At 30.0% G+C, this 12,735-nt stretch overlaps 1 protein-coding gene across 4 annotated transcripts in view; it reads right to left on the bottom strand.

The window, feature by feature from the left end:
* The window catches only part of LOC106680181 (myosin light chain kinase, smooth muscle), a 346,841-nt gene that overhangs the window by 59,817 nt on the left and 274,289 nt on the right, over positions 1-12,735 (bottom strand). For 3 of the 4 annotated variants that reach the window (XM_067045717.1, XM_024359903.2, XM_014419704.2), the window contains 3 exons: positions 8,385-8,573; positions 6,056-6,198; positions 2,409-2,571 (listed from right to left, as the gene is read on the bottom strand). In XM_067045717.1, the coding sequence (XP_066901818.1) occupies positions 2,409-2,571; positions 6,056-6,198; positions 8,385-8,573 (495 nt within the window). The remainder of the gene's footprint in view (positions 1-2,408; positions 2,572-6,055; positions 6,199-8,384; positions 8,574-12,735) is intronic. The other variant, XM_014419703.2, reaches the window with a different exon arrangement.

The following is a 12,735-nucleotide window of genomic DNA, read 5'->3' as shown; positions in this document are numbered from 1 at the left end:
AAAAAAAATAAATTATAATAAAAAAAACTCTCTTAAAATATATACAAACAAAAGAATAGACAAGATAACAGTTTAACAAATGATAACGAAGTACTGCAATCAGAAAACATCGGGCGGTTTCGACTTTCCCAACTAGAATCGGATGTCAAAAACAGTGAAATCCCTTTTTCTACTTTGAATATTCATAACCATTTTTTAATATTTCGTATTAATCCACGGTTTAATATTGTATTATCACGGTTTATGATTTTTAAAAAATAGTTATTTAAACCCTGTCAAACTGCTTCAATTGAGATAAGACCTAGCTGATATTAAATACCATACGATTTAGAATTACCGTGCTTAATCAAAATTATCAAAGCCGTTTCTGATAAAATCATAACAAAATCAAAACTGGATTCTATTAAGAGGCACTTTCGATCATTCGATTTTATTAGAAGTTTCTGTCGAACCTTAGGCATACATATATCTGCCTTAAATATGTGATTTCAGTTTTGTACGGCTTTCCGTTTTTTAGCAAGGCTGATCACAGACACGCAGATTATTTTACGAGACTTGTTAATTTGAGCTCAGGGGACCTCAGAGCATGTATTTCCATAGAAAAAGGGAATTTGATTTTTTTTTACTATCCCAATACTTCCTTTTACTTTATATACCAGGGATAGCCAACAATAGAATCGCGAGGCCAATTCGAGTTGATCGTCGATCGCACACAATGTCTAGTTTGGAATACCGTGTACCATAGACTTTGAAGCGATTTTATAAGACAAAACTCTAAATAGTTATTTTATATGGATCAAAAGTTATTAATTATACATGTTCTTTTAGCCCCCTTAGATGTGAGGCCTTTTGGCCCTTTAAATAATTATTATTGTTGTTTTTTACTTAGGTAGATAAGCCGTATATCTGTATTTCATTACGATGTGTATCTACCGAGCTATTGATAGATTAGAAAAAAGTAAGTCATATTATTCTTTTATGATACACTTATCTGGCCAAAAAAAAAACAACGCGAAAGTGAAACATTGAAATCAAATTATCAGCCATACTGAGCAGCTTTATAACAACTTTTTCATATTTACGAACAAATAGTACAGCAACTTATACATTGCAGTTGATACAAAAATTAAAATACATTTTAAGTTAGTAAAAATATATTTTGAAAAAGTGTCGGAAAATCGAATAGGTAACGCATAGACGGACGATATGATACTATCAAAAGTCGAAAGGTCTGGAAATTTATTTTCTTCATGAGACTACGTCTCGAAAACTAAGTGATTTAACAAATAGAAAATATTTTTGAAAATATATATTACATATCCACCCATAACTTGCTGGAATTCACCAGATACTGAAACAGTGTATAAACATAGTATTCATTTCAAAACCTTTCTTTTCATTTAGATTACGTCTACACACTTATAAAATAAGAAGCAGATATTATATACAGAAAAGTTGGCAACCCCTGATATATACGATATATAGGTAAGTGAAATTAAAAACATTGTAGAAATTATCGTTATGATTCATTGAGTAGTTTTCTTATTCGAAGGCAATTTATGATATTTTTATGATAAAGCTCTAAAAAGTGGAGGGAAATATCGGCAAATAAATAGCTTTTGTTTTTTTTTTTTTTTACCACAACCTCCACCTTTTCCTTAATTTTTTTTAAAAATAAGACCAATCATTTATATCTGGAATATGATATTTTTAATGGGTAATCTATTAGCCTTTTTCATTTAACCTATTATTTTTATTAATTTTACATTAATAAAATATTCCTTCCGATGTTTCAGACTGTCTGTCCAGCTTTAGGTACTAAATCTAGAAATAGTAACTAAGTTCAGAACTTAGTTAATAAGTTCAGTTACATTTCAATAAAGCAATTAAATTTAAAGTTTGAATTGTTTTAAAAATCGTTGGTGTGGTTTAATGAAAAAAGTAAATCTCTATTATATAAAAAAGTTTTTAGTGACCACTCTGTAATATGTAATTTCATTTTACATATGACCACCTTGTAATATATATTTTTTTAAATATAAGGTGGAATAATAAAAATTACAGTTATACAGTTTGAGCAACTAGAAATACAATTATAAGAACAGTTGTGTAATTTGTGAAATGTGGGTTGGTCTACCGTTGTATGGGCTGAGGATACCTCCCCAGTAAATTGAAAAAAAGCTATCAAACATTTAATTCTTAAAATATCAATTTATCATTTTTTTCCCGTTAGAAGAAACACTTAATAGAATAGTTTATTGAATCATTGTCGTAGAAATTTATAGTAATTGTGTTTTCAATTTTCTTCTCCATTAGCTTCTATGTTCTGTAAACCAACTACTTCAGGAGGGTATGAAATTCATGTACAAGATTTTTTAAGATGAAGATGAAAATATAAAATAGGTTACCTTTGACAGATAGTGAGGCGAACTGGGTGTCAGTAGCTGCCCTGTTGGTCACGGTGACGACATACTTCCCCGAGTCATCGGTGGTCACTGGGTCGATGATGACAGAGGACACCCCGTCGCTGTGGGTCAGTGTTATTCTGCCACCTCCGCTCAACCGCCGTCCCTGGGTATAGAATCATAATTAAGAATAGAATAGTGCATTTTTCTATATTTTTTAGATTTAAAAAGCACCAGAAAAATAAAATAATTGATGATTGGTAGTCCTCAGGTCAACTGATGTAGTAAAATATATTATTAACTCAGCTACGATATCAGGACTTTAAGATTATTCACAGTTTCGACCATCTTTGAAGGGAATACATGGTCCTCCTTTGATAATCTTAAACTATCAAAGTCCATGTACCAATCGTCATTTTATCAAGTTAATAACAATACGATAGAGAGATTCTTAAGCGCTGGAGAAAAAATCAAACGGATTTTAATTTGGGATATTCGATCATGAGATATCTAATTTATAAGTTTCAAAGAGAAAAACTTTATTACACTATGTGGTGTTTATAACTATTGAAAAAACAAAAATACAGTATTAAGGAATATAGTTTTATGAAGTTTATCTCGTACTCCTACCTGTTTTGGCCATTTCATTTAATATGCTGGCTCAAAGACAATATATGTACAAAATATTTTTCAAAAAAAATTAACTATAAGAATAATATGTAAATATAAATAGCAAGATCTTTCAATAAATTTCTAGAGGAAAATAGATTGATGAAAACAGCCTCTGCTGAAAAGCGACGGAAGAAGGTGAGGTGAGTAAGAGGATGCCTCAAAAGTCTTTATGCCTCTTTTCTTTAAATGGCAGAGGAGTGGAAATAAGTAAACGTTTATATATCTAATAATTATCCCTGCCATACATGGTCATATTACTTTATTTTATTTATTTTTTCAGCTATATGTAATTTTCATTGTTGTAGTTCAAATTATCACAATGGTAATGTATTTTTATTTTTTATTGTTATTTACAACTGCAAAAAATATATACAATTAAGTTTTCTGTTAGTGATAAAATGACATGATACAAATATGTGGTACCCATTGATAGAACTCCAATAACGTTTCTAGAGGAGAAGATCTCGAGGCCATATTCTTTTCAGACGTCTGGGAGGATTATCAGGTAATGAAGGAGAAGCCAGGTTAGGAAAAACTGGGTTTGGGTGGTTGGGGAGTTTATTATGAAAGGATTGGTATCTGGTTTTAGCCAAATCGGCACATTTGGAACACTGAGGTCCTGATGGATGCCTTAATTAAAGTAAGGAGCATTAAGGATTTTGAACTGAATGGATTGGATACGAGAGGAATTCGATGGTTTAGTGGAGCCACAAAGTTCAACTCAGTATGTTCAGATAAACCTTATAATAGTCATGTAGATCAGTCTTTTGTAATGGATTGGAAGTTTAGACCGTTTGTCAAGTAAAGTTATAATACTCGGCATCGACGAGCAGTTTCCTCTCTTTTCAGTCTTGTATGAGGATTTCATGTCAGTCTATTGTCCAAATATACTCCTAGGTAACGAATCTGTTCGACAGGAATAAGTGGGGTATTATTAAAGGATATTGTGGTACAGGAAGTCATGGGTTTGTTTTGTCTTTAGAATATTTTGTAAAATAATCTAGTTCAACAAACTGTACCACCATATTATGAAAATACACATGCGAAATCGTGCTATATCATTTCCAAAGACAACATAAAACAGCTTAATTCAATTTTTTTTTAATGACTGGACGAATATGTTTAATATTTTGCAAAGTTGGAATATATTAAACAGATTCTTGCAAAACCTTCATCTTTTCTTCCATTTCACTAATAATTCCCCTTATATCTCGTAGCCACAATTATAACATGTTGATATATATACGTTAAATGTTTCAGATGCTGTAGAACATTTAGGATTCGATATCTCCCACAAAATATTTGTTTTGTTTAGAGTAGATTAAAGGAACTTACTAGGGAAAACAGTAAAATTAGTATAAATCAGCATTTCAAAATGCTCTACAGGCCCAAACTCTGGCCTTTATTGATTCATCCAGATTTGTTCTTGGTACACTACGGGTTCATAGTGCATTGATTGATTTTTGTCTTAAGCAGAGCTAGTCATTTATTTATGAGGAACTCAGATGCCGTATGCACATTAAGGGTGTTCACTACTGGATTGACTTCTTTTTTTTTTCATTTAGTGTTGAAGAATTTCGAAATGGAACTTAGTATGTTTTAGTTATAATGAATGAAATTTCTTTTGGCAGTGAATTCGACTTAGAAACGTGTTCTACCTTTTCACTTGGGCTTTTAACCTCCTCTTAAAAAATATTTATAATGAAGGATTCACATAGAAAATTCGATTTTAAAATTATTCTGATAATTATTTCGATCTGACACGTCTTTTCGGAACTGAAAACAATACTTTACGGTTTAGAAAAATTTTCACGCAAACGGTCCGATATTTCCAATGAACATAAAAGGACAACATCTTTTGAGAATTTAATTTCCGTCCAAATGGTATTATAATTGTGTCATCAAGACAGGGACTTATCAAGACAAGGATGCTAGGATAGTTATAATTCTTAATTGAATACTCAAAAATCAACAATTTGTTGTTTTGGTGATTTATGCCTACAGGACCGGAATATCAGAAAAACATCGATGTAAAATTAATCAATCAAAAAGCGGTTCCGCTGGTCTCTAACTTATTCTTGAAATTTCGTAATCCTCCATGCCACTATCTTACACCAATCTTGCTTCTTCTCTTACATTAGTTGGTTCAATTATAGAGCTTTCCTTATTTAAAATTTATTATCCTTCTTTTTACACTCTTTCCAAATTCTTGCTTACTTACGTTAGTCATGTTCACCGTAAAAAAGTATTTTCTATTGATTTACTTACTCCTAGGATTTCAAATATTTTAGTTCCTCTTTCACAATTTTAGGATGAATATAGTCACATTTTGATTTTGCATTCTTACAAAACTTACATTTTACCTTTTCTTCCAATACTTCTTATATACCCATATTATCTGTTATCTTCTAATTTTGTCGTTATTATTTTTTCTTTATATTCATTATAGTTGTTATCTTGTTTTTAGCCTAGATGAAGGGCTGAAATTCTGCGCGAAACGTTGGCACTGACATAACTTATTAACTGGCACTGATATAAATTATTTTTGCTCTTTACTGATCGCACCCAAAACAATATTTTTCTCATATAATCTGGCCAACTAATGCATCGATATAAAATTATATTTTCTATAAGAATCCTTTATTAAAAATATTTTTTCAACAGAAAATCAAGGGTTATCTCGAGCCAAGAAAAACTTGATGAAAACACAAGCTCTACTTCACTACCAAAGGAAACTTCGTTAACTACTATAGAGAAATGCCGAGTTTTATTTTGAAATTCTCAAAACTCTCGAAAAAAGGGGGTATCTAGTTAGGAGGTAGAGTCCTGGACTTCCTGTATACATATTTGATACTAAATACTGAAGTTAAAACTATTAATCCTTATGTAATAATAATTATAATGCTATTATAAATGTATATAAATAAAGACTATTATTATTATTATTATTATTATTAATAGTAATAATTATAACTTACCCCTTTGTACCAGACGACAGATGGTTGGGGAATGCCGGTGTATACTGCCTGCAGTACAGCCCTCGAGCCGCGGAGAGCACTCAGATCTTGGGGTGCCCTGACCAGCTTGGCTGCTCTATCACGCGAGCTCTCGCATTCTGAAACTTAAAAATATATTCATTATTTGTCAAGCAATGAATACGGAAGTATTTTTTATATAAAATAAAACAAATTACATTTATCTATGATCTTTTTTGCGTTCCAATCCATTCGGAAATTCAGCAATTTTCGAAATTTTGATACATAGATATTACAAAAACTACTCAAGTCCAAAAAAAATTTGAGTCATTGAGGTTTACACCTCATAAGTTGTTTTCATATAGAATGACGATAAGACCCGTTGAAAGTAAGATAAGTTACTTTATGAGGAGTTCTTTAAAGTTTTTAGTAAAAATATATAAACTATTTGAAAGAATTTGAAGTTATTTATAAATATATATTTTTTTTACTGTAATTAATTTTGACGATAACAGTATTGCAGATATATAATAGCAGAAAAGAATATGAAGAATATACATCACTCTTGCTTTCAATGGCTGATATATGCTGTTTGGTGAAATAAAAACGTATATTATTTCACTAAATAATATATTCCTTATAATTTTTAATTCTGTTCAGGTCAATATTTCCATCAATATTATCGTTATCAATGAAAATCCTTAAATTAATAGGCTATCCATTGGGATATATTAAAGACTATCAATTATTCACAGATAGCATCATATTTACACAACAGCAAAGACGGATGGAGGACATAACGTGAATTGATTCATTAAGCAACATTACGCAGGATAAATATCGATTTAGTCACTATATTACGATACACTAATATATCCAAATGAGAAGTGATTCATTTCAGCCTCTGACAGATCCGGCTTTGCTAAGTAAGGCCGCTGAAACCAAAAGATATCTCGTGCACTTAATCTGAGATTTAGGCTAGTCTGTCAAAACGTTTTTCATACAGCAGCTTTCTAGTATTCATATTTCAGCAGTATCGATTTCAGTTTTTTTTTTGTAGTCTTCTGTATTAGTTTAAATAGGACTTAATATCCTGAATCAATGTTAACGAACAACTTTACACATATGTTTATATATTTAACAGTTTTTTAAATAATTACTGAATTATTTTTTCCATGATTTTTAAAGATGATCTATATGTACTTGCATATACAAGTACATACATCTCCTTGCTGACCCGGCCACGCGTTGTTGTGGCTCAGTCTGATTAAACATAAAAAAAAAACAAAAATAACGCACAGGTTTCAAATAAGTTTACTTTCACAATAAAATATATTGTTTCATAGGCTGTATATATATATATATATATATATATAGAGAGAGAGAGAGAGAGAGAGAGAGAGATTCTCTATAATGATCGACTTACGCCTGATTATTTTGATGTCTTGTAACATTTTATTTGAGTCAACGTTGCAGGACTTCGTCAGGGCTAAAAAAATACAAACACTTAACATAAGTACAAAAAAATAAGTAGAAATTAACAAGGGTATATATATATTTTTTTTTTTTTGTTTATTTTTTTTAATATTTCTTCTCTCCCTCTATTACGTATATTATCATTTATTGTTTACCTAATTTTAATATTTTTTACATTGTTTACTTAAAATTGTTTTTAAATGTGACGTACTTAACTGCCATCCCCACTCCCAATACTAACGGTTCACTCTGACTTTGACTTCCGTCAAAACAGGTATGAATTCTGTCTCGTTCATTTTCATTTGATTTTATTCTTATTCCTCTTAATTTGTACTTTCTTCTCTTTATCTGTTACCATTACCGTTTTCATTTATTGTTTATAATTTTTAATTTTTACGTTTCATTGTATACCCTTGTTATTTACCACTTACTTTTTTATGTACTTACGTTGAGTGTTTGTATCTTTTTTAGCTCTGACGAAGCCCTGCAACGTGGGGCGAAACGTTGGCTCAAATAAAAATATTACACCAATTTACTATTTGAGTTTAATTTGACCGCACTCGGACCATTCCATTCAAATTCTATTTATTCATTATTTTGATGGCTTGGTTACTTAAATTGCTGTGCTCTTGCATATACAATATCTATAATCATCGACAAATAAATTATTTTATGCTCAAATTTTTTTTATTTTAAAACACAGAAGGTATCAGACTTGCTCTTTCATAATAAAATCTATGTTGGCCTACTTTACTAGAAACATCTTTTGTTATATTTAATACATTATACTCATTTATTGCTAAATAAATTAAATAATGAACTATAAATAAAGATGATATTATAATGTTGAACTTACCTTTGACGATGACTTTGGTAGATGAGATCTCTTCCCTGGCTCCGGAAACGACCCTGCAGGAATAGACCGTGCCAGAGTCCTCCAAGAAGATATCCTTCACGACGAGGCTTCGTGTGCACCCGGCCACTTCTTGCCTGAAGTCCTGGCAGTTGGGAAGCTTCAAACCGTTCCTCTCCCAAATCACGTCACCTGAGAAAATTTCATCACGGTATCAATAAATGGATTGTTCGCAAGTGCATTTTATCGGTTAAAGAGTTGAGATAAGATATATTGTACAAACTGATAACTAACTATATTGAACGTCTATAAAAAGGTAGCAAATTTCACATTGTTTCTGATTCTTGTATTTAGCTATCATAAAGAGAAAAAAAAATGTGAGAAGCTGGTTGATCTCTATCACTAAATTTATATTTTCGTATCTTTTTTGTTGAAAGATTTCTTCTAAAAATATTCATATTATTAAGTATTTTTATTTATAAGTCCTGAAATGTACATATGACTGAGGTGAAGACCTAAATGGTCAAATCCTTAAAAACATGTAAAATATATTTATATAAAAAATAGAATTTTGAAAGTACATGTATATTAATCTTTTATTACTATTTTCCCATCTCAATTGGACCTCTCCAGCCGCCTCTGTTTTAAGATTGTTTTCTAGAACTATTTTTGGGAATTTCGCACTATTCAATTGTTTATTCGCGTTCAATATTTTGTGAACCTCCACAGTCTCTCAAAATTAAATTTGAGACTAGGAAATTTGAATGTGAATTGAGTTTGCATTAGAGGAGTAACTTGAGGGAGTCTCGACTTTTTCCTCTCCCCGCCAACTATAAATAAATGATAAGTATAAGGCATCAATAATGTCCCTAATATAAAACCGTCTCCTAATGCAACTCCACTCGTCTCCAATGACCAATGGTTTCCAATAATCGTAAGAATAAAATAATAGACAAATTCGAGGTAAGCCGATTAATTTTGTGTTTTGTTTTTTCTTTAAACAAAAATTTATTGAGAACAAACATTGTTCTGTGTAGTTGAACACACCTTGTCCAATGATACCCTGTTTACGACCAACGTAGGCTGTATAGAAATTTCAGAGAACTATCAAAGCGCTTTTTACGTAGTAATCTTTTTTCACTGTTTCAGAGAAAAACAGGTGTGCAAAGAACTCATGGTTGAAGAAAAACATTCTAGTGGACAAGATCTAACAAATAAAGTTTAAGTACAAGATTCTCCGAAATATTTTTCATTACGGTTTAAAAATTCTAAGTAGAAAATTTTATCACATCGTCAGTAATAAGGAATTGGTAATTTGGAAAAGGGGTAATGAGTCATTGAGAATAATTAGGGGGTTAGTAAGTGGTGCTGAAGATACTGCATCCCAAGAACACCATAGTCGAGAATCAGGTAATATATCATTAATTTCATAGGTTTTAACAGTAAAAAATAGTGAAAATAGTAAATTGCAAAAACAAATTCTAACAACTGACGCCATAAATAATAGACTATGATTTTTACCATTTTTAGGAGACTAGCATTTCTGGAAAAGTACATTTTATCCAATCAATGTCCACCCTTTACTATTAAAATTGAGTATCCCAAGAATTTTTCAATTAATCGGTGTAAGAAAATGCCAAAGCATTTAAGTTTAAAAGCAATCTATTTGAACATCTGCTTAAACTAATAGAACCTGTATACTGCAGGGTATAATTTTATCTAATCGTATGATTCAGGGCGCAACATAATTAAGCGATCTGATTAACTCTGGTAAAAAACGCCAATAAATTTTCATATTATGTACTATTACTCTTGCTGGCCTATATCTAAGCCATTCTCCAAATTTAGAGCTATTTAGTTATAGGTTTTATCGAAAAAAAACAAAAAACAAAGCTGAGTGTTTCGATTCTTTTTATTTTAATTGTGTTCAGAAAATTTTCCTTGATAACTTTCTAAAGCAGGGACATAATATACCAGTTTTTGTGATTTAGATTTTTAAAATAGTTTTATTTTATGAAGTAACAAATTGGACTAAAGGCTTACAAAAACAATAACAATAGAGTACTATACCTATTTTTGTATAGATCATAATCCATACTCTATAAGTTAAATAGATAATATTTAATTAGTAATTTTCAGTCGTAATCTTTTATCATAAACAGCTTTCAGCATAAATACATAATATAAAACTATTAACAAACTCGTTCTGCTTAAAAATACTTGAAACATAATACTAAAGCAATAAGACCCAACATACAACTTAATATCAAATTTCATAATTAAATATTATTTTTAACGTTTACATGAACAACATCATATATTTAATCAGGATCCAAAAAAACTAACAGATAATTTTGGTTAATTTGATAAGGTGAACTGAAATAATTGTGAAAACACTACAATGACTTAGGGATAGATAAATACCTGTATGGTGAGTAGGCACTTGTTACACCAACTGCTTTTTCAGTTCTATATGGTTGCATAATGAAAATAACATTCTTCTCTATTTTATAAAAAAATATAAGGCATTGAAAACTAATAAATTCTTTATTAATTTTGTAACAAAGTCTTTGTTATTAATTCACAGCCATCACAATCTCGAACTATCAATTAACAATTCCACTTGAAAAACCTAAGGGAGTCCTAATACTAAATATTGAAATAAAATAAAATATCTGTCTCCCAAATTGCCATCCTGGTAACTTCCTAGCCCCAAGAATTTTCTGAAAATGGGTAAACAGCTAATAGAGCTATTTACGTCCAATAGTTCTCGAGATATAGCTTTTTGAAAAGCAACATTTCATAAAAATGTATGGAATTTGATGAAATATGAGCACTAACTACCAATAGCACTAGAAAATCTAAAACAACATTATTTAAAGTAGAGTAAATTTGCTGCAGATGTCTATTAACACTTAAATTAAAGCTAGTTTAATGAGTTATAAAGTAGTTGATGACATTGATTTTCGTAGGAGTAGTAGTTTTCGTGAAATTTGCTAAAATAAATTGATTTATAGCTGTTTGGACAAATTCTCATTTGCCAAATTTATATTCATATGTGAATATCATGAAAACTACTACCCCTAAGAAGATAAGTGTCATAAACTACTTTGTATTAAGTTAAATTTCCTTTATTTTGAGTGTTGACAGACATATGATCGTCTTATGAATCTAGAGATATATTTTTTCAAAAATTCAACATTATATACGAACAACTAGATATTAACATTTTGTGAGTTTATTTTGTCATATAAGTATAAAAACTACCTATCCTACCAAGAAAAAAGTTATAAACTATTTTATAGTAAATTAAACTAGCTTTGATTTGAGCGCTGGCAGACATCTGTACGTCCAATTGTTTCTGAAATAAAGTTTTCCATAAATCAAACTTATTGTCTGAACAATTATAAATCAATTTATTTTAGCAAATACCATGAAAACTACTATTCCTACGAAGGTAAAGGTCATAAACTTCTTTATATTCCATAAACTAGCTTTAATTTGAGTGCTAATAGACATCTGTACGTCACATAGTTCCTGAGATATAGATTTCTCAAAATAAATTAATAACTACTAATCTTTCAGTACATTTTTAAAAAATTTGCTTTTTAAAAGGCTATATCTCGAGAACTATTGGACGTAAATAGTTATTTTAGGGCTAATATTGCAGCAAATTTACTCTACTTTAAATAATGTTCTTTCTAATGCTGTTAATGTATTTTTAAGGTTTTGAAACAGCCGCCATTTTTTATTCCCCCTACCTATACTTGGCAGACTCATCAGTTTTGACTATTAAGTATACATAGTTTTCATTAAAGTAATAAAAAAATTGAGTGAGATAACTGTCTTTTTTTTCCCCGGCTCTTGTACTAAAATACTAAAAATGTTTTATTATCTCCTAAAAAAAGTTCAAAATGTCAATAATCCTGATACAGTATGTATTAATTGATTTCATCAAATCGCTGCATTTTGTTCGCCATGTTATTAGAACGAAGGGGAAAGAATAAATAAAATATAAACGAAGATAAGATTTTTTGTTTTGTGATTATTTCTATATAAGAAAGTTTGGTTGTTGTACAGTTAAGCAGACCTGTTTTTTGCTAATTATGACAATAGTTATTGAATAAGTATTAAATATATGAACGAAAATACAGATAACATCAAACACCTAATATTAATTTTGAATGCTCTTGTCAGGGAATTTATATTAATAATTTGAATATTCCAACAATTACTTAATCCTATTCTTTAGAGATCGATGAAAATATCATTTAAAAATACGTAAGATGCTTTTATATTTTTGAAAAGAACACTAAAGTATAAATGAATCTTCTTAGAAGTTAATAAATATATA

Source organism: Halyomorpha halys, unplaced genomic scaffold, assembly GCF_000696795.3.
Source record: "Halyomorpha halys isolate HHAL.00 unplaced genomic scaffold, Hhal_1.1 Scaffold249.1, whole genome shotgun sequence".
Classification (NCBI taxonomy): Eukaryota; Metazoa; Arthropoda; class Insecta; order Hemiptera; family Pentatomidae; genus Halyomorpha; species Halyomorpha halys.
This window is presented reverse-complemented; position numbering and strand designations above follow the sequence as displayed.